Consider the following 27,463-nt stretch of genomic DNA (forward strand, 5'->3'; position numbering starts at 1 on the left):
TCATCCACCAACACAAAATAGTTCCAAAAGAAGGCAGAGTATCATCTTATGGATATTATACAAAAGAGGCAACCATCAAAAACATGACACTGAATGCTGACGCCAGACTAGTTTAAACTTCAATAAACCCATTTCATTTACCAACGATTGTTTGAAGAGTTCTTCCGTCGTTTTCCAGCTCTGCTCCTCATTCTCAATTTCCTGTTCCTCTCTCACTGATAAAAACACTCACATACTCTGGTCCAGAATGACACAAACAGAATAAAATGCAGTGATACAAACAGTGAAACGAAGTCCCAGTGCTGTTGGACTGGTCATATCAGTATGCTGCTCGGCCAATCAAATTAGAGGAATGAAACTAAGATTTAACCTTTTTATTCGAACCTTTCAGCATTCAAAGAAATATTGTACCCTTAAAAGGACAACTCTATACATAAAGCCCATAAAAGGTTCATATTAGTACCTTAATATAATGTACTATGTACTATGAACCTTTGAGGGGTAAAGATGTTCCTTAGTTGGAACATCTGTTTGGATAAAATTTTCTGTGAAACCACTAAAATCACCATAAACCTCTTGTCTCGTAGCATTTTGCATAATGATTAGAGTCCAGATTCATGATTTTTGAACTGATAAGTGGTTCTGGTGCGGACATCTTGATATTTGGTGGTTGATTCATGATTGAAGGAGATTCATAGATTTTTTTTTTCCTGTTATTGATTATTGCAGTTATGATTTTTGCTGTTGTTTGTTCTGATATTACTGATTTAATATTGCTGTTATATTAATAATAATAAATACCGGTAATAATATTATTTATTATAAAAAATAATGCATCTATAACACACACTATGCAAATTTAGTATGCAACGGGACCCGGGTCCTTGTTTAATTAGCACGTAGCGCTGAAACACTATTGTAATTGTTAGAATTTGCAAGGATCAGCATTCTTCCCAAAAGTGATTGAGCAAACAAAACCGTAAGTCGCAGAGACTTGAAACTTTGAGGGATGATAGTACCCACCCTGTCTACAACGTCACCAAAGCTCGCCCCAATCGGCCTGATGGTGGCGGTAGTGCTACAGCGATCAAATGTACGTAATGGCTCACAACTCCTAAACTGTTTGTTGCAGGCTCAAGTGTCTTAAATAGTTGGAATCTTTGGCTCAAGACAAACAAAACACATGCCTTGGATTTGATCACCACTCTACGAAATTTTGGGGTATTTTGGATTTTTCGAAAAAAAGTTTATTTTATTTTTTTCTTGCGAACTAGCCCAACATTCATACCATATGATATAACTCCTCATTCTGAGCAACTTTGCCTCTAGGACCACCGCTGTCAATCGAATCGTTCGTTAAATATTGGAGATTATTTCAAAAACCTCACATCACCTGCATGGCTTGAACTAGTCCTATAGGTTTTTGGCTCAACCTCGATAACTGTCAAAAAGTTTTAAACCATACAGTATATTTCCTTAGTAAATTGTCGGTTGGTTACAGGTTTGCTAAATAAAACATAATCATTTTTTTGCATGCGCTTAAAGCGCCTGAACCCCGTTAATTGTAGCTTGCAGCTATATTTATATATTTTAATTATAAACCAAGCAACATTTCAACTGCATGGATCCTGTGTATACTGTGAAGAATGGATTTAAACCATCAGCTCTGTACAAGCACCTTATCTCTGTGTTCGGAAGCGTGTTTTGTGAATCAGAAACAGTTCTCTACAGAATATCCAAAGAAAACGCCATGTTCCTGTGCTCATGCTACTGTGTTTAACCACTCAATCTGCCAAGCAAAGGGCATTTTCACGTATGGATAAATAATACATATCTTGTTAATTGCTAAAGCTCTTCAGTGGTCTTATATTGACAAATTTATCTTTTGTAAACTTTTGGAGGGATGTGCCCAACCACTTGCTCGCAAAAACAAATAAATGGCTAATTTTGACAAAAACCAATGAGTTTGCACCATTGATAATACTTTCACTAAACTTATTTATCAAAGGGAACTGCTAGGAACTTGCTGGTAATTGTTTTTCTCTGTGGAAGCAAAGAGTTTATTGGAAGTGATCAAATAAAATATATAAAACACAAATCAATATTTTGTGCCCAAATAGTGCTATCGCTTTACAATTGTGTCCTGAGCATTTATTTGTTTTAACATATGGTTTTGTTTTACCTTCCATCATGGCTGTATTTGATCTGACCTAGTGTACAGTGAGACTTAAGTTTTTGAATGATTTATTTAGTAAAATAAATGAGTGTGGATGCACTCCCCGCTTTCTCGCATTCAGATAGGTATTCGTTTCCATGCCTTCGACTGCAAGTATTGCAAGGTGATCACATTTCACACCCACACCGTTTCGTCTCCTGTAACCATGGGTGCAATATATACCACCTGTCTGTCAAAGGCCATTTTATATCCTCATAACCTTGAGCTGTCTCACCTGACACTGGTGCAGAGCACACGCCAACCCTACGTGACCGTCCTTCAGGCGCCGGACCCGATGACTTCTGTCTGAATCTGTCCTGTGACACCTAATCTCCATTGACCTTTCTCATTCTCATAAAGGCAAAAAAAAGTCTAAATGTAGGGATGGAATTTGATTGGATGGTGAAATGTGTTCTCTATATGACAAGTATTTGGAGCGGAAGGGATTTATGATGTCTGTTTGAAACAGAAAGAAGAATTTGTTAGTTGAAAGCCGGTTAACTTGGTGGAGGTCGCCGACACACTGTTAGTTTCTAGGAGGCTGTCACTAGAAATCGGAGACTCGCTGCAAATCGCTAAACTCTTATGAAGCATCTGAACTAAATTCAATCTTAAGAAGTTGCTGATTTGGAACACTATACACAGCTCTATATGATTCCAAATGAGTGTCCGTAACTAGGTTACTATGTACTTACATTTAATAAAATTGGTAGGTACAATACTTGTTTATGTTGTATTGGAAAACTCTTTAGCTGCTATTGAGGTGGGATACGGGTAAGATTAGGGACAGGTTTGGTGGTATGGTTAGGTTAAAGCAGGGGTTTCAAACTCAGTTCCTAGAGGGCCACATCCCTGCAGAGTTTAAATTCACCTGATCCAGCTAATAAAGTCCTTCATGCTTATTTGAAAACTCCAGGTGTGTGTGTTGGGGCAGGGTTGGAGCTAAACACTGTTGGACTGTTATGGCGCTTTTCCATTACCAGTACCAGCTCGGCTCGACTCGCCTCGTCTTGACTCGGCTCGGCTCGCGTTTCGCTCCGTTTTCCATTGCATATAGTACCTCCACAATAGTACCTGGTCGTCATAGCGACGCGACACACACCCGCTACCCACACACACAGGACAATGGAGGAAATCGAGTGTATGCTGTTTTACATAATATTAGTAATGGGTATATCACGCAATCTCTGGCAAAACTATTAAAAATGTCGGGGTTATTCAGAAATCTCCGTCTGGCGCATGCAATGATGGCGCAGTGAATAGTGACGATTCTCTCTGACCAATCAGCAGTCTGCCGTGTGTCACGTCACATTTTAGTATCGCCTCAGCTCGCCTCGGCTCGCTTAGAACCTTGCTGAAGGTGATACGAAAAAAAGTACCTGGAAGCAGGTACCGGTACAACTTTTACACAGTGGAAAACCAAACAAAGGCGAGTCGAGGCGAGGCGAGGCGAGCCAAGGCGAGCTGGTACTGTGCAGTGGAAAAGCGCCATTAGACCTCCAGGAACTGAGTTTGAAACCCATGGGTTAAAAGGGAGGGTTAAGGAGTAAGAGAAGGGTCGACGATGTAATTATAGATGTAATTACAGAAATAAATTACAGCTGTAATTAGATGCAGGTAGTTTTAAAATAAGTACAAATGTAAAAATGCGTGTATCCTTGGACAACTGCATTGTATAAAATGATTAATTGAAATGTTACATAGTAATTGAAGATACTTAAGTGGGACAGAGTTTCCATTTCCATTTATTCGTTTAGCAGACGCTTTTATTTAAAGCGTCTAACAAATTATGAATACAAGCAATTCTTTTTTTTACTTGCATCAAAACTAATAAGCATAAAGATACATAGCACACACATTTTAAACTAGATTTAACTATTTTTTATTATTAAAGTCCAGTAATCACTGTTTCTCTTGACTTGTTCGCCATCTTGGATTAAAAAAATATTTTTTTCACTGAGCCCATTAAAATGCATTCTGGGATTGACTTCACTGAAAACTACACATCCGGTGACTTTCAACTTGTCCAAGAGAAGGTAGCATAATTATGGAGCAGCATGCCTTAAAACAAGCAAGTTAGTTGAAATGACATAGTAATGCATAACAGTGACTGTAAAATATATGTAGGTAAAGGTATGGTCTGGCATATTTTAAGGTTCGATATTAAGGGATAGGGATTATTTGGCTAGTTTTGGAACTTTTTTTTTTTTGATTGGCCATTGGGCTAGTTTGTTTCAAAGACTTGGCAACCCTGAAACATACTTTTTTATGACAATGTCCTGTCCCCCCACTCCACTGATTCCATGTTGATGAGGAATGGCTCCTTTAGTATGTAATCAACATGCCTTTATCTGTTTTTCTTTTCAGCCCATTCATTTGGCTCAGATCTCATTCCTGGTGAAGGCCTTTGGAATCCAGTTTGTTCTAGACCTGGAGCTCAATCAGTATGTGCAAAATCACACACTAGCAGAGACGCATATGTTCTCATTCCCTCTAAAGTGTATATTGATGATGATGGTGTGTGTGTGTGTGTGTTTGCGCACCTACAGCGATCTTTTGTCATCTAACTATGTTGAACGCCACTTCGATAAGGACGGGCGACCTTTTCAGAGTCCGGTAAGGAAATTTTCTATTTTTATCCCTTTATATTGATTTAGTTAGGGATTAATATCATAATGACCAAACATGTTTATTAATATTAGATCTCCTGTTACAAAGTATATCTTTGTGTCTGTTTGTAATTGTAGTTAACCCCTAATACACTGGATTGTGTACCATAATACCATGGTAATATGGCTTTATCAGTTTTTGTTACACACACACATACTGTACAGACACACAAAAAAAACGTTTATGTCTTCTCTGCATTTCTCCTCTTCTCTTGCTTGATTCCTAATCTAGTTGTCTAATAAACCGGGCATTGTTTATAACGAATATTGTTTGCTCTTTGGCAAATTGCTATTGCTCCTCTTTTGTACGTCGCTTTAGACAAGTCTCTGATAAATGCATACATTTAAATGTAATTGAATAACAATGATTTTTGAGTAATATGAGACATGTAATTAACAGACACCTTAATATATCTATTTCACTGGCACTCTTAATGTAAACTTCTGCGGTTTCATCTGTGGGTCTGGGAATATACCTACTCCCTTTCTTAGTGCTTGACTTTGATGCAGCAAGGCAAAGGAGCCTGGGAAAGCATCCGCCCATCCTGTTCAGTGTCAGCCGCGTTTGACCAATCGCAACGCTGTTGCCATGACAACTGCTTATAGACAGTTCTAGTCCGCTTTGGCCAACTGAGTCAAAGAGAGAGAGAGAGAGAGAGAGACACACGCAGGAAGAATGAAGCATTGAGTGGAGAAGCTGAAGTCATTAAGCAACTACACTGCAGCAGAGACAGAGGAACCAGGACTGCAGTGCAGAAAACTACATCCAGACTGGTAAAATGAAATCCCAGCAACAGTTGCAGATATACCCCGGATACGCCAATCACACCACTGCCATGAACGTCTCCCACGCTTTCAGTGTGTGTGTGGGTGCCCGCTTACAGACCCCACGGCTCTTAAATTTGATTGAGAGTGTGTCTGCGGAAATGATGAATGATTCTCCAAATCCTGTGTCTTGTCGAGTAGAGGTGTGCTGTTACTTTACTGAGCGATTAGTTGCAACATTTTCACTATAGAGGCATATAGACCAGAATATCACCGAGACTTGAGCGAGGGGTGGGTGGGGGGGCTCATTCTAAAAGCGTTTGATGGACATAGGAAAAGTGATCTGATGAATTTTAATGGGGGAATGTTGCCTTGGTTACTGTCATATTTGAGGGCTGTTCAGCATTCACTGTGTAATCATTTCACTTCGGTGCAATGTGTGATGGTTTGATGTGTGTGTGATTTCAGGGAGGAGAGCACTGTTACTATCACGGTCACGTGAGAGGAGTTCAGAGGTCATGGGCAGCTCTCTCCACCTGTCACGGCCTACAGTGAGATGCAACCCTTTAACTGTTTTAACAATACATTCAATGTGTTTATTAACCTTAAAGAAACACTCCATTACCTCAGTTGCTTGTTTGGTAGCTTGTTTCCACTACGGGCTATAAAAAAAATCACACAATTCAGATTTTTTTTCTTTAATATCTTGTAATTCTTACTTTTTTTTTTATATCTCACAGTTCGGACTTTATTTCTATCTTCCAATTCTGTCTTAATATCTCACAACTTTGAGAAAAAAGTAAGAATTGAGAGTTATAAATTCAGAATTGTTCGAAAAAAAGTTATAAACTTCAAATTCTGACACTTTCTCACAGTTCATAACTCACAATTCTGGCTTTTTTTCACAAAATTGTGATATATAAACTTGCAATTGCGATTATTATTCCATGGTGGAAACAAGCTTCTATAATTTTTTCTGTTGTTTTCAGTAAATTCTCTTTGGTGATATCAATATCAAAATGTCTATTTGGGCACCTATGCACTTATACTAAGCTCTATTTCACAAATTGTTGTTGTTTGTTTAGGTTAAATAGGTGCATCATCAGGGTATTTGATTTTTTTTTTTACAATACTATCACTATTTATACAATAAAATGGCATAGCATAGTGCATAAGTACGAAAATTGGCATACACCTTGTTTTCTTTGGACATGTCCCATGTTAATATGTTGTTGTTGGACATGTATGGTATGGTTTTTAGTACTTAACTGATTTTTAAACATGTAACATAGTAATTGCATAGTTTTCCAAACGCTTTTATAGCATTTTTCACAATACAAATTGTTGTAAAGCTGCTTTACACAAAGCCGTGATGTTGATGTTTACAATACCTTAATATCTTCATGCCTTATACAGCATTTAGCAGATTAGAGCTGGGCGATAATATAGTTTACACTTTGTGATGACACAGGCAATCAAACCGTTAAAATATCCTATATATGTATATCACCCTATACTGCATGTATGTCGATAAAACTGGACATACTTATATCCAAATTTAAATAAAGAGCTGGGAAATAATAGTTACATTTTCATTTAATTTACATTTCATTGTCTCTGCTTGTCCTCTGCAATATCAATAAAGTTAGTTGAATCTAATCTATAAAAAAAGAGATTTTTTGAGCAGTTGAGATTTTCTATATACTATTGTAGAAATGTTTATATGCAGTTTATGTACAGTTTAGTGCTGTACTGTATGTACTGTATATGCAGATGTGTTTGGTGACTCTTTGCAATAAGGTTCCATTAGTTAACTTTAACAAAGATTAATAAATACTGTAACAAATGTATTGCTCATTGTTAGTTTGCATTGATAATGTGAGTTAATAAAAATACAACTGTTTATTGTTAGTTTATGTAAACTCCGGTCCATTAAATAATATAACAGATACAATTGTCACGGTGGGTTGTAGAGAAGAAGTGCACGATGGAGTAGAAAACAGAAACAGTCTTTATTAAATCCACACACAGGAGATTGTAGAAGAAAACTTAAACTCAACCACGTATAACATAGATGATACCGGACACTGAACTAAGGAAACTCAGGGCTTACATACATGGGAAAGGTAATAAAAGAGAAACAGAACAGGTGTGTGGAAACAATTAACAGCCAGGGAAACTCTCAGGCAAACAGGAACATAACCATAACAGAATATACACAGTACAACAACATGATTTGAATGATCTACTAGTAAATGTTCAAATGAACATTATCTGAGATTACAAAAAGTATTTTTCATTGTTAGTTCATCACTTAATTTTAGCAAATGGAACCTTATAGTAAAGTGTTACCTAATAAATCCTTCTTATTGAAAGAGTCTGCATTTTTAAGCTTTATTAGGCTTGTTGTCGTTGGAGTGTCTCACATTTGTGACGTTGGTGTGTCTACAGAGGGATGTTCTCAGATGGCAACTTTTCCTACAGCATCGAGCCCGTGCACAACAGCAGCGATCAGGTCAGTACGCAGCTGAAATATTCATCTCGCTCATCTTTCTCATCTGCATGTTGCAGCCTGGAAAAACAAATAGATACATAGTCCTGCTCAATGAGAGACAGAAGAGACACCGAAGCACTGAACATTAGCCTCATGCTCAGAAATGTGCATTACTGCGGTTGACTGACAGGTGAATCAGCAGACGCCTGTATGTGGGACGGAGGTGAAGAGCAGAAGGAGGGTGTCGAGTGAGAAAATATGAGACAGAGCAGCTTATGCGTGATATTAGCAGCACTGCATTATCATATCGAAATCTGTCACTTTAAAATGATGGGAGAAATTTGATTGAATAATAAGAATGCCTATTTGACATTATTTTTCTGTCAAGTAATTCATTCGTACTTTTAAATTTAGACATTAAAAGTACAAAGACCTTACTATTCCCGGTTAACTACAGGTTAAACTCTGTCGACAGCATCTGTGGTCTGCAGTTGAATACCAGAGAACATAATTCCACTCATCTCTCAGTTCAAATACATTTAGAGTCATGGCATTGCGATGGAAGCATAACAGGGACGGCAGGTGGAGGGTGTACGAGCAGTAATGTGACTTTTGTATTTCGGTTAAAACAGCCTCACTCCATTTTCATTTGTCCTTTCGGCTCTGATGCTGTCTGAATGGTGGATTTGAGGCAGGGCTACTCTTTCAAGATGGAGGAATAGATCTCTGCAGTGATTCAATAGGATTTTCCCATTGGCTTTTGGATTATTGCAAAAAAAACACTCTGACCAACACAAATTCATTTTATGAATGTCTAAACAAGAAGAAAAAAAAAGGCTAAAAACGAACTACACAACGGTTGCATGAATTGAACATCGCAAAGAATAGTTATGAAGCGTTTGATTATGAACACAATGAGGCTGTGAAAGCAGACTAGTGAGTAGATGAGTTTACCTGTTCTGTTTGATGATGTTTAAAGTCCACATGAAATCAAAATTGGCTTTTAGTATGAATATGTTAGCCTTACTGTTATCTCTTCTAAAGCTTCCCGCCCCCTACATTATAAATATACGCTGAAGCTGCGGCAAAAATTGGTCACTAGTTCACACATGTACTATTTTCTACATGGTGAATAACACACAGTGCAATATAGGGGATAGGGAACGATTCAGACAATGTAAATATACTTTCCATTGGGGCGAATGAACTCTGGTTTGACATTAATGTCACACGAACCGTTGCCGTGTGCATTTAAACTAAATGTTTTTGGCTGTTTTAAAAAGGGAGAGGAGCTGTTCGATATGTCCCGCCCTGTCTTCCTGTTTTAGTGGAAATTACATCAACACATTGAATAATGCTGCGCGTTCCAAGGGACATCAGTGGGCCTTTAATGTCAACAATCTCTGTAGTCCTATGTAGACACTAGCAACTGCTTTTTTTCAAGACAAGTAAAAGCTACTGGTGTATTATGACGTAGAATAAAATGTGCAAATATCTTGAGCTTCTGTTAACCATCGACCTTTTTTCAGGCATTTTAACCAAAAATCCATTCCAAAAACCCAATGACTTTGGGACGATGAAACCGGAAGTGCAAAATACTGACTTTTGGCCTAGAAAAAAAATAGAAATAAATACAGCACTTGCAGCACTCTATTCCAGTAATGCCATTTCTGTGTGAGGAGTTTGTTCCAAGACAAATAGAGAAGCCTCAAAAGTAACCAAGCTTATTTTAAGCATAGATGAAGATGAATCTAATTTGTGCGAATTAAATTAACTTAGAATGACTGTTGCACAATTCTTGTTGCATTGAAATAGCAGAGGTGTTTGAGCGATTCTCTCATTTTTCATTTCACCTTTTTTTGTTGCTGTTTTTCTTGGTCCTTTCATCTGTATTTGTTATTTATCTCTCTTTCACTCTCTCTGCACTCCTCTTTCACTTCTTTTAAATGGGTCATTTTCATAAAGTATTCAAAGCCACATGTAAAGTGTCTCTCTCTGTCTGGGTAGATGGGAGATTAATAATGAATAGTTGTGTAATAGCCTTACGTGGCAGAGCTCAGTACATCAGCAAGTCTTTCATCTGAGAGGAAATGTTACCCAACAGCAGGAAACAATTCAGACAGAAATTAGCACATTTATCAACAACATTTTCATACAATTTGGTACCAAATATTGTGAGTTGAATTACAACATGACTTTTCAGCAGGAAAAGTCAACGTTTTCTTTCTCAACTGTTCACTTATGACATAACCGAGAGCATACTTGCCGAGATGGGTATTTTGCTGTAATTTTTTCATATATGTGTACGTTCAAGTTCAAGTAAACGTGAAAGAGGAATCAATTCTGTGTTCGCACATTATAAGAAACGTGCCTCTCTCTCTCTATGTGCACGCGCTTTGAGTGTGTGTGGTTGTGCGCACAGATAACAGCTCGCAAGTCCCAATTTTCGATTCTTTTAAAAGTTTAAAATCGTTTGAATGTGTAAATTGGCAAGAAAAAACACGTCCAAATAATAATCTTTCACTCAACGATGGTTAAGCTTAGCAGTTAATCCGCAAATCACATTGTGCCGAAACATGGGGCCTGGTCCATACGGATCATGGATAAACTGCGATCCAATGCAACCCTAATAATTAATAAACACGCTTATCATCATGATTGCTATCTTACCAGAGATGGAGAAAACTCCTACTCCAGCAAGTAAACATGTCACTGTCCCCAAATATATATTTTTTTATACTCAAAAGCACTTCCCTCCACATTCTGCTGCGCCTCGTTTATTTATTACCGCGCATGCGCACCAGTTATGTGCACCCCTGGATATAACTATATTGTCAGACAAAGTCTGACATTTTTCTTGAGTGACAGTATGTTCATTAACAATTATCACTACTCATAGATCCCCAAACCCTAACAATCCATAGAATCCACAATACTGTCACATAAAACAAAATACAAAATTCCACAATGAACATTACAGAACCTCTAAACCTTTAAACTGTGTGTTGACATTTACCGTAATTCCACTGGTTCAACAGCATCAGCAGCTTGTTTTCTTTCAAATTTGATCTATTATCTCTACTCTACTGAACTGCTTAGACCCCGGTAATTGTCAATTGCGGCTATGTGAAACCTTACAGGAATAACCCGTCATGTGACTAATGTCAAGAGAAACATTCTGCATGCAGTATTTATGAAGGTTTCATACAGTAGCTGACTTCCATGATTTTGTCACACAGGATGCAAATACTCATGTTGTATACAGAATGGCAGACATCCGGCTGATGCCACAAAACTCAGGTAAGACATAGATTCCTCTCACATGCACATAAAATGACCTTCATGTCACTTTAAAATTGTATGACATTCTTTCTTCAGTGGAGCTGTTCAAAGATGTTTTGAAGAGTACAAGGCAAAATGCAAAAAGTCTCACATCGTCTCTAATGAACAGACTAATAATAGCAAAAATCACCTTTCACATTTGTTGTATGTAAAAGATCACCTTGACAAAATGACTGTTCCACAAAATAATTAACTATTCCTTTAATATACAGTTAGACATAGTCTTCCTGTCTTATATGACCTATACTCAAGTTTTTTTTTTTTAGCATTCAGACTGTATCCTTCCTGCTTTCTCTCTTTCTCCGTCTGCTGCATATTGATTTTTTGCATGGATCATTTTTCAGTAATAGACACGTTTATCGATCCACTGAATGCTGACGAGTGGGAACTTTTTGTTCGGGATGGTTTTAGTCTGTATAACCTATGGCTTCTTCTCTTCCAGGAAGCACCGGGAACGGCAGTGACTCTGACATTAACAGTGACTTTCCCGTTTCTATGGAGACGAATGAACCGGAGCTCACAGACGGGCTGAGACGGGCAAAAAGACAGGTGAGAGTTTTTATTTTTGACATCAGTTGATTTTTCGTGAAGATTCATCATGCGTAACAGGCTGCCAAAAAGGGCATCCAGAAATCGGTTTCAACCGAGGGAGGGCTGTGATGATGGTTTTGTACCCGGCCCAAGAATTCCTAACTGTAGCCCTGCATAGACGTATCAGATTAGGAGTGCTGGTCTCACGTTATATTAGGTGTCTTTCACTACTAATGCACTTAAACTACCGGTCAAAAGTGTGGAATGAAGATTTTTTAAGTGCTTTTTTCTGCCTTCTGCTCACCAAGGCTGCATTTATTTGATCTAAAATAAAAAAACAGTAATATTGTGAAATTTAATTTCAATTTAGAGCAACTGTTTTCTATTTTAATATATTTCAAAATTGTATTTATACCTGTGGTGTCTTTTCAGCAGACATTACTTCAGTGTCGCATGATCCTTCATAAATCATTCAAATATGCTGATTCTGTGCTTACCAAACATTTTGTATCATTATCAATTTTTTTATTTTGGATCTAAATTGGATCTTTGGATTGGAATCTCACTTAAAATGGCATATGAAGCCATATTGGCTGTCAATCCATAAAGCAATCAGAAGTTTCCTCACAAAAGTAGTTTATTCAGCGAACTGAAGCCTCTTCAGTTAACTTAACGTAATGAATGTAGCATTTTTTTTCATTACTTTTTCTCAGATACACTTTACACTTCAACCCGAAGTACTTAAAATACTATATATCTGAATATACTTGTGCATAAACACACGTACACCTACACATTCTGTGTGTGTATGTATATATACTGTATGTTTTACCGTCAAAGGACAGGTTTTTTTTTCTTTCAGTAGGCTGATGATTTGCAAATATATTGTTGAATGACTATAATTAGTAATTTTAGCCTCCGTATTTAAAAAAAAATAGACTGTTTGTATTGACTATCACTATTGTAAAAAGATGCCATTCGACAAAACAGTTTCTAAGCTATTTTATTGATCCATCACAGTGTTGCCAATACATTTCGGATGTACAAATAAAATGTACTGTAAATATATTTATGGCATGATTACATCAATATTTGATCTGGCTAATGTAACAGTGGTCTGGTGGCAGTAGCTGTCAAGTCAAAAGTACACTGATACTATGACAGGCAGGGCTTGTAAATGAATGTTTAATAGTAAACACGCTGAAGATTAACATGCAAGCTATCAATTCAAAAAGCATTCATCTGTTTCCAGGGCTGGACTAGGACTAAAATGTGGCCCTAGACTTTGTGGCACAGAAACATGTAGTATTTAAAAATATGTGAGTGAAACAACATTAAATACATTAATGTATTTGTATGTATTAATATTTGTCTAGTCTTTGGTGTATGACAAATAGAATTTTGAAGAATTTTTACACGTCTCTTTTCCATCATTAAAGTTGTAGTACACCATAAAATTAGTCCAAATGACACAACGCTCATGTATTGTGTTATATGTTATGGCAAACTTGTCTCATTGTAAGCAATGGGTTTACCAGGAGCATCAGATTACAGACACTTTGTTTTGCTAATATTGGAGGCCGATAGCATGCAAAGTAATAGAACATAATCATAACCTCAAAATGTGGCTAGTGAGTTTATTGTGTTACTCACCACGGTTGATTTTCTGCAGTTTGACAGTTGGCCGGTGTTCATTTCAAATCCTGGTAACAGCAGTTCTCGGGTTAAGAGCTGGTTCCAGCCAATGGTTGCAACAGTCTCAGATTCGGACATGTGCATGAACCGATGAGTGAGATGCTGATACTATCAGCATTCTTATACAGAGAACTTGAAGGAGGGAAAGAAATGTTTCCTTAACAAAAAATAATACTTACTGTAAATATGCATAATCTACAACAGGTCTACATACATCAAAGGTCAAGAAACACTTTCAATTTCTCATAATATACATTGCACATCATCACATTTTTCAATGATTCTCAAAGGACTCGTCCAAAGATTCAGTCTCTCTAAATCCCTCCTTTCCACGAGCCTACTTTGCTCTGATTGGTCAGATGGGCCAGTCTGTTGAGATTGGTGTTCCGCTTATAGTGCGTGTTGGAAACGAAACGACCATTACCATAAACTTCAGCCCCGTCCGGAGGCCTCCTAAAGCTTAGCGATTGTACACACTGTAAAGACAGTAATGATTTTACCATATCAATTCGAACTCGATAGAGGCACTTTGGCTTCACTTTTCAGGGTTTGTACGTCAGGCTTGATTATGAGATGTTGCAACTGTAATTCCTCTCCATCAGTATTAACAAGTGCATAAATGTCCATCAACAAACTGATGTGTATATTTCTAATTTATTGCGGTGCACATGTGGGATTAACTGTATCATAACAGTGCATACATTAGCCGAGCAGTAACACGAATTACTGATGTAACATTAAAGTTTGTGAAACAAATCTAGCTCCATCCTTTATCATTACTCAAAGTAGTAAAAACAACAGGCAATCTGCATTAATGGACACAATTTTAGGTTGTAGGCCCACAGCTGCTTAGCAGAAGTATTTAAGTAAGACAGTAATAACGTGAGTTAGCCGGAGACCTACACAATATAAAACACAACTACGTATTTTGACCACCCTGTAGAAAAAATATACATCAAAAATGATTTCATACTTACAGGTTGTGAATCTGAGGAGCAAGTTGGTCCAAATAAAGTGGGTACCGTCCCATCTTTAATATAAGCGTTTTGAAAATCCCATTTAGACTTCACGAAGATTTGAGAAGTAATCATTAAAAGGTTGTACAGCTGTTGTATCGCTGTGATCATTTTAACCACTGACTCTTCACATCCTCATCCTTTGGAAATGTTTACAGAGAGAATTTGCTTTTGCAGAGCAGAAAACAGCGTCTTCGACATGTACACAACACGAACCAGCTACAGTGTTTGAGGGCGGGTCAAAGTAGACGTTCGCGGGACCATAGGCGGGCATTTGCAAATGTGTGACCGCGTTACATACGCAGGATTCCTGATGACTCATTTAGGTGGTTCAGAGTTGATTCATTCTTTTGGAAGACAACAAATTTATTCATTGTGCACTTTTGACTTTACAACTTTGTAGACTGTTTACATTCACAGACAGCTATATTACACACTGCATGAAAGCTATTCGAAAAAGCATAATAAGGGGACTTTAAAAGTTATCAAAGCCAAACCAAAAGGGCCAATTCCCAGTCATTGGGATAGAATTAAAACTGGATGCAGTAAGGAGGAACGGGTGTCCAAGAACAGGCGAGGGACGAGAGTCTTTTCAATGCTGTCCCGGAGGACCCACAGCACTGCATGTTTTGTGTCTCCCTCATCTGATACACCCGATTTGGGTCTTGCAGTCTCTACTAATGAGCTGATGAGTTGAATCAGGAGTGTTAGATGAGGGAGACATACAAAATGAACAGTGCTGGAGGTCCTCAAGGACCGGTTTGAAAACCTCATGTGTTACAACCAATCCAAAGAGCTACATGAATATCACGTCGAGAGACCAGCATCATGTCATAACCATAGCAGTCTGATAGCCAGTGCTGGAGAGAGAGAGATCAGCCACGAATAAGCACCAGACAAGACAAAACACTCTAAAGTTGACTCGACTAGACTCAAACAAAGAGCAGGCGGGTAAGCAGACACGGGGCACAATCTGGCACTGAAACAGAGAAAGAGAGAAACTTGGTAAATACAGCCAAACAGCTGAGAATTGCTCAGTTCGAAAAACCAGTTCTGTGTACAACACGTATCAGACACTCTGCGAACAGACTGTGGGCGATCAGTGGGTGTGACGTCTGAAGCTGAGACGATCCTGTTAAAGGGTCATGGAATCACCCGGCCTATTTTAGCACAGATCATTTATGTATAAGATTTTGAAAAAGGCTAAAAAAAAATGAGTGCTAAGGCTGTGGAAAGGTGGAAAGAGGAGTCGTCGTCACACAAGAATCAATGAAACACAGAACTACAGAACTCAATATACAGATGAATGAATATTAAAATGTAAATGGAGACAAAAACAACATTTCCCCCAAATACACTTTGCTGTATTTTACAAATATAATCGTATGGCTAGGGGTGTGTAGTATGACAAAAACTATGAATAACAATAATGTTTTTGTGTTGTTACTGTCATGATCAGCTGACTCCCGCTGGGACAGAAATGTACTTTTTCCATTTATAGGGCTATAGATGCTAGCCTGGTTCTACCAGACTCTCGTACATTTCATTTGTACAGAGAGTCTTGCCTCTCTCCATTGACAAGCGTTAACTTCCTTGAAGGCGGGTCCTCTGTTGAAGTTTAAAACTATTGGATCTGCCCAGAGTCACTCTGGATCTGCCATAACCAATCACCAACGTTAACTAACGTAACCTCAACGTCATCGTTCTCAGCAACTCCCTCTGTTTGCTGATTGGACCGGTTAAAAATTGACTGGAGAAAACCCAAGAATACCCCACAATCCCAGACGTAGTTCTGAAGGAAAATGAAAATGGGGCAGAGCCAGGCTAAATAGATGCCACCTTAAATTGATTTCCAATGGCATTTTTACCTATTAAGGGCAATTTCCTATAACCTTATTGGATGTATATATTTTATGTAAAATTCTTACATTTAATCATTAAATAAAATTTGAAAAATAAGACACTATAGGCTGTTACGTCATATTAAATCAGTATCCAACATCCATTTGTACAATCAGCATTTCGATATATATTTACACTGCAATTAAAAATTGCATAATAATGCTATGAGATTAATGTTTTAATAATGTTATGAATATTGAAATATTAAATTATTTTAGAAAGTTTAATATGAAAACAAACCGCAAGGTGGCTGCAAGTCACTTAATGATGAGACTATGGGCCCTATCTTGCACCCAGCGCAATTGACTTTGAACACCGACGCATGTATCATTCCTATTTTGCACGTCGGTAAATTAGGGAATGAACTTGCGCTCGCGGGGGCGGTTCAGCGCAAAGAGGAGGCGTGTTCCGGCGCAAAACTTCCATGGGGCTATTTTCCAGTTTTAGAAACGTTAGTGATATGGTATTTTAAGGGCGCGTGCTTGGCCATAATGTTAACGCGCATCCACTTTGATTCTCTAATATAAACAGATGCAGCAGTTTTCATTTTTGCAAATCATACATTATTACAAGGAAAAATATTAACACACGAGGGAAATCATGATGTGTCCGTGAAGATGTGAAAAAGATCTATCTAGATAAAAAAAAAAAATCTAGATTCTTTTGCTGATGTCCTGTGATGTTTTTGTGCCAAACATACCTTTTACAATTTTGGCCAAACAATTCAAACTTGGTCTGATGAGACCATAACACATTTTTACACATGATTTATGGATATTGGATGTATGTTGTTGCAAGGTTAAGCCTATATGTTTTTTGGTCAGACAAGGCTTGCGTCTTGCTACCCTGTCCCATAGCCCAGATAGACTGAGAATATTGGAGATAGTTGTCACGTGTACATGTAGGGAGCAACCAGTTATTGGCAGAAAGAGCTGCAACTATTTTAATGTTTCTGTAGGACTCTTGACAGCCTCCCTCACTAGTTTTCTCTTCATCTTCTCATCAATTTTGGAGGGAGACCCTGTTCTTGGTTACACTTTATTTGACAGTACATGTACAGTGTACTTACCCATAAAAGTAATATAAGGTAACCACATGGGTTTTATGGTTAGGTTCAGGGTTAGTATAGTTATAACTCAGTTATTGTAATTGCTATAATAGTATGTACATGCGGAACATGACTGCAAAATAAAGTGCTACCCTGTTCTTGATAATGTCGCTGTTGTGCTATACTTTCTTCACTTGTTGATGTCTTTTCTGTTTTCCATGTGTTTTTTTTTTGTGTGTGTTTTTTTGTAGCCCTCATCTGTGCCTTTTAACACTGGGACCCTTTTGATGCTTCTTAAGCTCTTTGTGGTCCATGGCTCTGTAGTAGGGCCTATTTACATGTTTCACTTTATGCATTTTTACTGATCAGATAGCTATCCAATTTGTTAAAACTGTTCCACTTGAAAACATAAATCTGTCTCTGCAAAACTATACTGTAAATCCAACCTTCAATTCCCACACTATATACAAATTCAACTGAGTTCACACAAATGAAAGTCTGTGTTTGGGCGCGTGTGAGCAGTGCGTATGCTAATGGCTAACCGACACCGAACCGCCAAAAACAAGCGAGCCCGTCTGCGCGAGAGCCGGCGCTAACCCAAACCCAAACCTGACTGAATTCTTATTTAAACACAACAGGAGCGAGTGATTCTGAGATGTTCGTGTTTAAACGCTGATGAGTTAAAGCATCACACACTGAATCTCCAAATATCAAAACATTTGGATTTCTAAACACCTTTAATATCTGAACTATATCTGGGCCAGACTGATATTTAGCCATCTGAAGGGTAATGGCGTTACTGTAGCTTTGTCAATAGATAACTTTTGTATTTTCAATTTTACTTTATTAAATTATGAATAAATATTTTATAAAAATCAAACGTGTATGCGGAATATTTAATGTTTCGCTTAGCTCATTGAAAGGGTTAATTCTGTCAGTTAAATAATTTCACATACCAAAAAAAAAAAAAATATATATATATGGACATAAAATACTGATTATTAGTATATTATTTTACTAATAATATTAGTATTATCTTTTTTTGTGGGTGATCTCAAAGCTTCCACTAAAAAAAAACAGTTGCTTTAAAGTGTAGAAAACAATAAGCATAGCAACAACAATACAGTAATATTACAGTATTCATTTATACTAGTATTCATTTATAGATAGTATTCAGTAATATTTCTGTATTCATACAGTATTCATATATTATTACTAATCTTCAATCTAAGGTACTTGTCTGGTTCAGTTTTAAGTTTTCTCTCTCTCTCATTCAGATACATAAGTTTAATTTCATATTTAAATAATGTAATGTAATTTGATATATACTGTATGTATACACACACTATGCATAAAAAGTTTGGAATAATTAAATAAAAAATCTTATGGTTTTCTCCAGATCGGCTATATATATATTTAAATTAACTAAATTATAACCTTTTTTTACAACAAAAATGAACCATCACTGAACTTACTTAAGGTGGACTGTGATTATTAAGGTGGACTATTTTCTTCTGGAAATAAACTTTGTTGCATTATTTTCCTGTTTTCTCTGTAAAGCTGCTTTGAATCTGTTGTAAAAAGCGCTGTATAAATAAACGGTGACACTGTGGTAGACTACCTGGAGCTGGTATAACATGCTCTCACACTTTTGTTTTTTACCGTTTTGGGTGGAGTAAAATAAAGTCCAATTCACACTGCACAGACAAATCCACATGCCAGCATACACGTTTGTTGGGTTTTGTCGGATCAGTGCGTTACCCCTGTCGGCGTTGGTCTGGGTTTGTTTTCTCCCGACTGAACATGTTCAATGCAGCGTTTGTCAGTGTCTGCTGGGGCAGTGTGAATATGACAGTTATTTTTCATAAAATTCTAAATTCAACGGCCAACTTGTTTGTTGCCGTTTGTCTGTACAGTGTGAATTGGCTTTTACATACAGTATGGCTTCAACTACCAGATACATTTGCACTGGTCCAGTTCCATTTACACCTGTTCTTTTCACAATCGGAAACTATCCGATCAAAGAAAATGCATGAAGTGACTAGGTCTAGGTGTAAATAACCCCATAGCATGCAACCAAGAAGATGTCAGAAAAATCTTACTAGAACAGCTGAGATTTATTTGGAGTCACTTCAAGCGAAGACAGGCAGGCCCGCATTAAGAACACATAGGACCCTGGGGCTATAGCACACCCGAGGGCCCCCTTCATACTAGCGTACGTTTTCTACTGCAGAAATAATTAGTAACCTATTTTAAAAAGTCATATTTTTATCACAGAGATACAATGTAGCCTATTGTATCTATATACAAATACAAATATTCCAGGCTAAAACACATTAAAAGCATAAATGCGTTAACACTAAATAAGAGGTCAAAGCAAACCGGTTTCCAGAAACTACTTTGTAGTTGCCCAAATGAAACGTTACAATAGTCATTGCATAGAATACAGAGTTTATGGTTTCTATAACAACAACAATATTACTAATAATAAACTATAGTATTTGTAATAAAAAAAAAATCTTAAATGCTATAAAACAACCTCTATAAAAATGACTTGTTTGCCCTGATATTACCCAATATTTAATTTAAGGCTAATAATAATAATATTAACAATAAATACCACAATGTCATATTTCTACAGCTTTAGTAACTGCATGCTAATTTATATAAAGGCGGTGCTGTGTGTTTACATGGAGCTATCCGATCTGGTTTCAGCTAGGTTCACGTTCACCACAGAGCCTTTAATGTTCACATATCATGATGTTGCTCTTGTGTCGAATTCAAATGAAACCAGCAACAAATGGCTAGCGCTTCAATAGAGCGGCGAAAGCGTCAAGCGAGTTTGTCAGATGCACAAGCTGCGACTGCTGGATGCACAGGCGGTTTAATCAGGTAGTGCCGTTTCATCGCTTGGCTTTTGGTCATTGTTTCTCAGGTGCTCCACTAAATAACACCCTTAATATTTGGGGCCGTGGTGGGGCATTGGCGATTGGCCCACCGGGAAAAGTTCAGGTGCTCCCGATGGCCAGTCAATCTACTGTACTCCACAGCCAATCACGGGCCCCCTCCTTGCTCGGGCCCTGGGGCTTCAGCTCCACCTAGCCCTATTGTTAATGCAGCCCTGAAGACAGTTGTGAACTATTTCACATGAACTTGATGATTAGTTCATTCTGAACTGGCACATACTCAATTATAAAAAGGTTAGGGTTTATTTTTATCTTTTTTTTTCTCTGAAATGTGTCACTGGTTTTCAGCGGCATTTATTTTTTACATTACAAAAACCAGCTGTTTTAACAGGGGTGTGTGGATTTTTTTCAAATCTATGACTGTAACCATAGAGACAGTGACTAAAGTAATACCAAAGATGGTGATGTAAATGAAACTGTAAAGCCTTATCAACTGTTAAGTCTAGCAGAAAGATATAAAAAGGAAATGATCCGATTAGTTTAAAGTATTACTTTAAAAGGATGGCATAAGATTATTTGAGAAATTATTTCTGTAGAATTTCTAACACGTGTTACACACTTGTCAACTGAAGATTGCCATCCAGTCTGGACCCCATATCTTGATTGTATTGATGTTTCTTTAAGTAATATTTTGAGGTTTGGTATATTATAATACTGTTTCCTTTTTGTTTTATTTTATTCTTTTTTTTGCACTGTAATTGCTGGGCTTTCATTGTTTGGTTGTTTCTTAGGTTGTTAATGATTGAAATGTTGATAAAAATGACACTGCATACTTATGAATAATTATAATATTATATATTTCAACTTGTCCAAGCATCCAGAATTATAGCCACGTTAATAATGTTTGTAAGAAACCAAACCGTTTGTAAATCCGTCAAGATTTCAGCGAGATAAGAGGATTTGTTTTCGTGCTGATCACTCACCTTACTTCAGATACCACAGAGCTTGCCAGAAAGCTTCCCTGTGACAAGATGGACGCCGGGTGATGCCGTTCGAGACTCCGCCTTAAGACATCTAGCCTTATATGGATATCTATGGCTTCAGTTCAACCCTTTAAAGACATCGGTTTGGTTAAACTGTGATTCCCTGTGTCCCCCTGCAGGTTCGGAGGGGTCCGCGCACAGTTCAGAGTGAAACAAAGTATGTAGAGTTACTAGTGGTCAATGATTACGAACTGGTAAGATCCAAAAAAAAGTTTATTCTTTTCTGTATTTATTTTTGCCTGTGGTGTGTAATTTGTACTTGATGTTTCTCTCTGCAGTTTGTACAAATGCGAAGATCGGCCTCTCAGACGAGAAACTTTGCTAAAGCTGTAGTGAACATGGCTGATGCTGTACGTCCTGAACTTTGACAGACATATTCATGATTTTTTTTCTCATGATGTTTTCCTTGTGTAAGTAATGTAGCAATTTTTATACTTAAAAAATCCTATTAAATTCCAGATTTACAAGGAGCAGCTGAACACTAGAATAGTGCTTGTCGCCATGGAGACATGGTCAACTCAGAACATGGTTTCTGTTGGCGACGACCCTTTGGTGACCCTGCGTGACTTTATGAAATACAGGAAGGAGAATATCAAAGAGAAGAGTGATGCAGCTCACCTGCTCTCGTACGTTATGCTTCCTTCTTAGACGACACATATTTTACACGCTCGGTCATTCCATTTGACATATGCAATTTATATTGAATGTAAATATACAATCAATATAATTAAAGCCCCATGAAATCAACTTTGTTTGTGTATTTGTTAGCCTATATGCTAGTGTAGCCTACTACAAAAAGTATTTAAAACCTTTCTCTTCCTAAGAAATGGACTGAAAATATGTAATGATCTCCTGTTTAGTGGCATCTACAATTTTTTAGCTCCTGAGAATGAGAATATCCTTCCCCCTAAAAACTTTTGGTTTCAATCAGAAATGTGTCAACAGAGGAAAGAAAATGTACTTTGTCAAACCATTTCATGGGGCCTTATGCAACACATTTGCATCACACCAGTGGCATTGCAAGTTAAGACTGCATATGACTTTCATCAACTCTGTAAGAAGTTCAAAACCTTTGTAAGGTAAATATTCTGTAAACTATTTGACCCGTAGGGGACGCACGTTTCAGAGCAGTCGCAGTGGCACTGCATACATCGAGGGGATCTGCTCACCAACACGAGGTGGAGGAGTCAATGAGGTGAGAGCTCAATGGCTAAAGCTCAGAGCTACTTTTACTAAAACTTTGTGTCGATAGTCCACTTTAGACATTCTACTAACCACAAGTATAACTTTGCTACTACATGTCAGCTAGCAGCCATTAGAGTATTAGTAGACTGTCTGCTTAAAAGTAGGGTAGGTTTTTCATAAACACTTTTTGTTGTACTGATTGAAACTCACATCCAAATAGAAATCAATAACAGAAGTGGTCTACATAAAATAAAAAAGACATATATCTTCTGTGGAAGTCTCAGGACCAAAGAAAATGTGTCCAATCATTGCATTCGGTCCAAATGCAATGATAGGATGTCCTACCTGCCTGTCAAACTATGAATTCCCATACCTCTGCGCACTCTGCTTGTGCAATGCGTTCCATTAAGTTATGCTGAGTTGTAGACAGATAGTCAACGAGCACCGCAAACAAACAGCAGCCACCTTTTACAGTTCTGTCTGAACCAAAACAACGAGCTTATGCTGCATTCACGCCATATCGTAATTATATTGTGACATTCTACTTGGAGCTATGCATTTCTATGGCAACACTATCAACGGCGAAATTAATCTGCAGCAGTCAGTTGGTACAAGTCAGAGCTCTTTAACTTGTTTATGTTCATTTTTATTGTGATGTTATGCGCTTTGAAACAGGACTTAATTTAACGCTGTCTCTCGTGACGCTTTGCTTACTCTGTGCTGGCTGTGGGTTTTCATGTGTCTTGGAGGAGAGGCTTTGGAGAGCGCTCTGAAAGGAGTGAGGGATCTTATGTTTTTAAAACTAGCTTGCTATTGCTAGCTTCCATGAAATTGCCTACCCTACCTTTAATATCTGTTAACACTTTATTTTGATGGTCCCCCAATACATTCTACTGACTATAGGTAACTTTGCAAGTACATGCCAGCTTATTCTACTAACCTGAACCCTGAACAAACAGTGTACTAATATTCTATTGAGAGTTAGGTGACATGAAGTTGCAAAGTTACTTATAGTTAATAGAATGTCTAAAGTGTACTATCGAAATAAACTGTAACGTCTTGGTTACTGACATAACCACCGACATTGTGTTGATGTAGTGACACTAGGGGTCACACTTGAGAGCCACAAATACCTCTGACACTTTAGAAAAGGCTAATGAGAATTGGAGAGTGGAATTTGCATGCCACTCCCCCAGACACATGGGTATAAAATGAGATCATTCAGGTTTGTGCTGAGGAGCCGAAACAGTGTCCTGGCCATTTCAGCGGGTAGTTCAGTGTTGTGGCAGGAGGCAAACAAGTCTACCTGAGCTTCGACTAATCGACTCCAAATCAGCTGGACTACCCAGGGATGGATTCTCTACTCTCCTTGAAGCTTGTCCAATCATGACATTGAGTTTGTCTGTTTTCTGTCTGAATAACTTCAGATAGTTCTGTGCTTGCTTCTTCCCAGTTGACTCGAACCCCCCATCTGGCTAAGGTGTCTAAGCACCAGGCCCCTGTACACACAATAGATTGTATGAGTATTGCTAGTATTAATCAGATTTGAGAATGTGAATACCCACTTCCCTATATGCCTTCCGTTATCAAGGATACAAACTGGAGAAATGAGACATGAGAGTACACATTTTTTAGGTCTATTGCCATGAACCAAACTTGATGGCCAACACACGCCAACAACTGCATTTCTGCTTTAAGATTGGTTACAACCCACCACTTATCTCCATTATGATCGAGGGAGGTGACCCTCTCCTTATCTTGGTTGGTGAAAAGAGGCTCTACAGCTGCAACTTTTGTGATACTGGTTTCAGAACTGAATCGCGTAGTTGATTCTGATTGGTCTATTGAGCCAGCATAAGGGGTTGGAAGCGCTAGTCGCGCCCATCAGAAGACCTTCCATTCGTACCCTCAGATCGCCCTCAGCGCCGTGGCCTTGTGCATGACTGCAGAAGGACCAGGACTTGGAGCAACTGAGGTGACTTCCTGCTTTAGAAAAGCAGGAAAGTTTTGACTACAACGTTCCCATGGCCACACTCTCGCAATGAGAGAACGCACCTCTCATTGCGAGGCATGGCCCAAACTGCAGTAGCAATCGTGGCCGTCTAATGGAGACAGGCCTGACCTTATCCAGAAATACATGGGCGAAAAGGCATCTTTAAAAAGAGCCGTGTTTGCTCTTTTAGAGGAAATCTCTCTTTTATAAATCTCTCTTTTATAAATCTCTCTTTTTATAAATCTCTCTTTTATAAATCTCTCTTTTTATAAATCTCTCTTTTTATAAATCTCTTTTGGAAATTTTCTTTTCCTACTTGCTCATTGAAGTGCCCATGGGAACTCTGAGTTCTTATCTGTGTGTATAATAGAAAGAACTGTTGAAATGTGCAGTAGAAAACCAATGAAGCTTCTAGGCAGAGGTGAATGGAGTGGCATGCAAATTCCACTCGCCAATTCTCATTTTCTGAAGTATCAGAGGTGTTTGGGGCTCCCATGCACGACCGCTAGTGTCACTACATCGACACAATGCCGAAATGATTGACAGATAGGGAACCCTACTTTCTTATTACACATTAGGTGTTACGGAGTCTGATTTATCAGTGCACTTTATTCCAAAGAAAAAAGTTTCTTCATAATCTTAATCAAATAACTGACTGCAAACTCACTTTTAAATATATATATATATATATATATATATATATATATATATATATATATATATATATATATATATATAATAAGCGTACTGTAAGTTTATTTGTATTAAAGCATCTGCTAAATGAGTGCTAACATACCTAACATCTCTGTGTTAATGTCAGTATGGAAATGTGGGACCCATGGCTATCACATTATGTCAGAGTTTAGGACAGAACCTTGGAATGATGTGGAACAAAGACCGCGCTACTGCAGGTAACCATCCTTCCACTCCTGACAAAATATAATAAAAAAGGGGGGACTGTTGTTTTAATGTGTGCGTGTGTGTGCGTGCGTGGTAGGAGACTGCAGATGTCCAGATCCGTGGTTAGGCTGCATCATGGAGGATACTGGGTGAGTCAAGTTTTTGGGTCTTTGTGTAAGTATATTTTTATTGCAACATTCATGCTGGAAACATACAGGTGAAACTCGAAACATTTTTATATTTGAGTATTGAGAATAGAATATTTGATATTCTATTTTTTCGAGTTTCACCTGTACACTATGCAAGTGCACAAGCTCAGTCACACATGTTTGGCAAATGGATTGCAAAAGCATGAGGCCCTATTTTATATGATGTGAATTCTTGCCAGAGTAAGCAAAATTCAGAATTGAGGATTTTTTTATTGACCATGTCCCACGGGATAACTTGAAGAGGAATTCATTAATTACAATTCAAAGAAATTCAACACAGGTAAAGCATTCTATAAGCGTTCTCCCACCATGGTCCCATAAAGCTAAATAATTTATTACAATGAAATTATGTTTGTATAATTATTTATTTTATTATACAATAAGACCTATACACCTTGAAACTTCAAATTATTTTGAAAACAATGCTTTATCAAGTCAACAAATCTTATCTAAGTTATTTAGTTACAGTTAATTAGTTACAGTTACAGTATGTGAATTTCTTTGAATTTCAGTTCATTCTACTTCCTTACATTGAAATTGGAATGGAATCATGCATTCAATCTTCATCTTAATTTAAATTCACTTCAAATTTAGAAATTTAATTCTAATTTTAAAAGCATTCTCAATTAATTTCTGAATTGCATACAACCTTGCTTCTTGCTTTACTGTAATCTCAGTACTCAAATTAGTGATGGGCATCAATTGTCTACATCACTACATCATGTACTTTTACTAAGTTACTATTACTATTGCTCTGTAAGATTCTTTTTAAACTTGCTTCACCATGGAGAGTATTTTTCAAGTCTTTTCAAGTCAGCTAAATAGTTTAGCTCTACCAGCCATACTAGTGATAGATTCGATTCCCATGATCACTCATAATGTATATCTTGGATGCACTGTAAAGGCCAATTCACACACTGCACCGACTGACGCCGACCAATGGCGACAGTCACCAGATTACAGTGTCACATTTTCAAGACCGAACGAATGTAGATTCAGCATGTTTCTGCAAAATTAAGAGCAACCAATGCCGAAAGGTGTGACTAACTGATCCGACAAAACTTGACGAATATGGCTCATATTAATGCAGTGTGAATTGGTCTCGAGTTGCTTTGGTTAAAATATAAATATAAATTACATTTTGCTGTTCCTTCTCTAATAGTTTTACACACTGTTTCCATGTAAGGGTAACTGAACAGTATTAACTCTATTATGTGATCCTGACAGATACTATCTACCCAGAAAGTTTTCACGGTGCAGTATAGAGGAGTACATTCAGTTCCTTCAGCAAGGAGGAGGGAGCTGCCTCTTCAATAAACCTAACAAGGTTTGTCTGGAACATCCACTTAAATGTAAAAAAAAAAAAAAAAAAAAAAAAAAAAAGTTGCCAGACTCCGCCAGCATTTTTTAAAATCTTTTTCACAAAAGTCTCATGGCCCCCAGAATATTTTGATATCTGAATATGCAATATATCAAAAGAAAGAACAGACTATCTGCTTTTAAACAACAACAAAAATGTTGTATTCTAGCTTCATGCATTCCTTTTTTAT

General features: G+C 37.6%; 1 protein-coding gene across 2 annotated transcripts in view; it reads left to right on the forward strand.

Annotated features, from left to right (window-relative positions):
• adam11 (ADAM metallopeptidase domain 11) overlaps positions 1 to 27,463 on the forward strand; it is a 54,024-nt gene that overhangs the window by 2,478 nt on the left and 24,083 nt on the right. For both annotated transcript variants that reach the window (XM_079595216.1, XM_079595217.1), the window contains exons 3-15: positions 4,583 to 4,659; positions 4,765 to 4,831; positions 6,118 to 6,200; positions 8,101 to 8,164; positions 11,383 to 11,443; positions 11,928 to 12,034; positions 21,746 to 21,820; positions 21,905 to 21,976; positions 22,086 to 22,252; positions 22,737 to 22,821; positions 25,625 to 25,715; positions 25,802 to 25,853; positions 27,141 to 27,240. In XM_079595216.1, the coding sequence (XP_079451342.1) occupies positions 4,583 to 4,659; positions 4,765 to 4,831; positions 6,118 to 6,200; positions 8,101 to 8,164; positions 11,383 to 11,443; positions 11,928 to 12,034; positions 21,746 to 21,820; positions 21,905 to 21,976; positions 22,086 to 22,252; positions 22,737 to 22,821; positions 25,625 to 25,715; positions 25,802 to 25,853; positions 27,141 to 27,240 (1,101 nt within the window). The remainder of the gene's footprint in view (positions 1 to 4,582; positions 4,660 to 4,764; positions 4,832 to 6,117; positions 6,201 to 8,100; positions 8,165 to 11,382; positions 11,444 to 11,927; positions 12,035 to 21,745; positions 21,821 to 21,904; positions 21,977 to 22,085; positions 22,253 to 22,736; positions 22,822 to 25,624; positions 25,716 to 25,801; positions 25,854 to 27,140; positions 27,241 to 27,463) is intronic.

The sequence above is a fragment of the Phoxinus phoxinus genome (genome assembly GCF_949152265.1).
Source record: "Phoxinus phoxinus genome assembly, chromosome: 21".
Taxonomy (NCBI): Eukaryota; Metazoa; Chordata; class Actinopteri; order Cypriniformes; family Leuciscidae; genus Phoxinus; species Phoxinus phoxinus.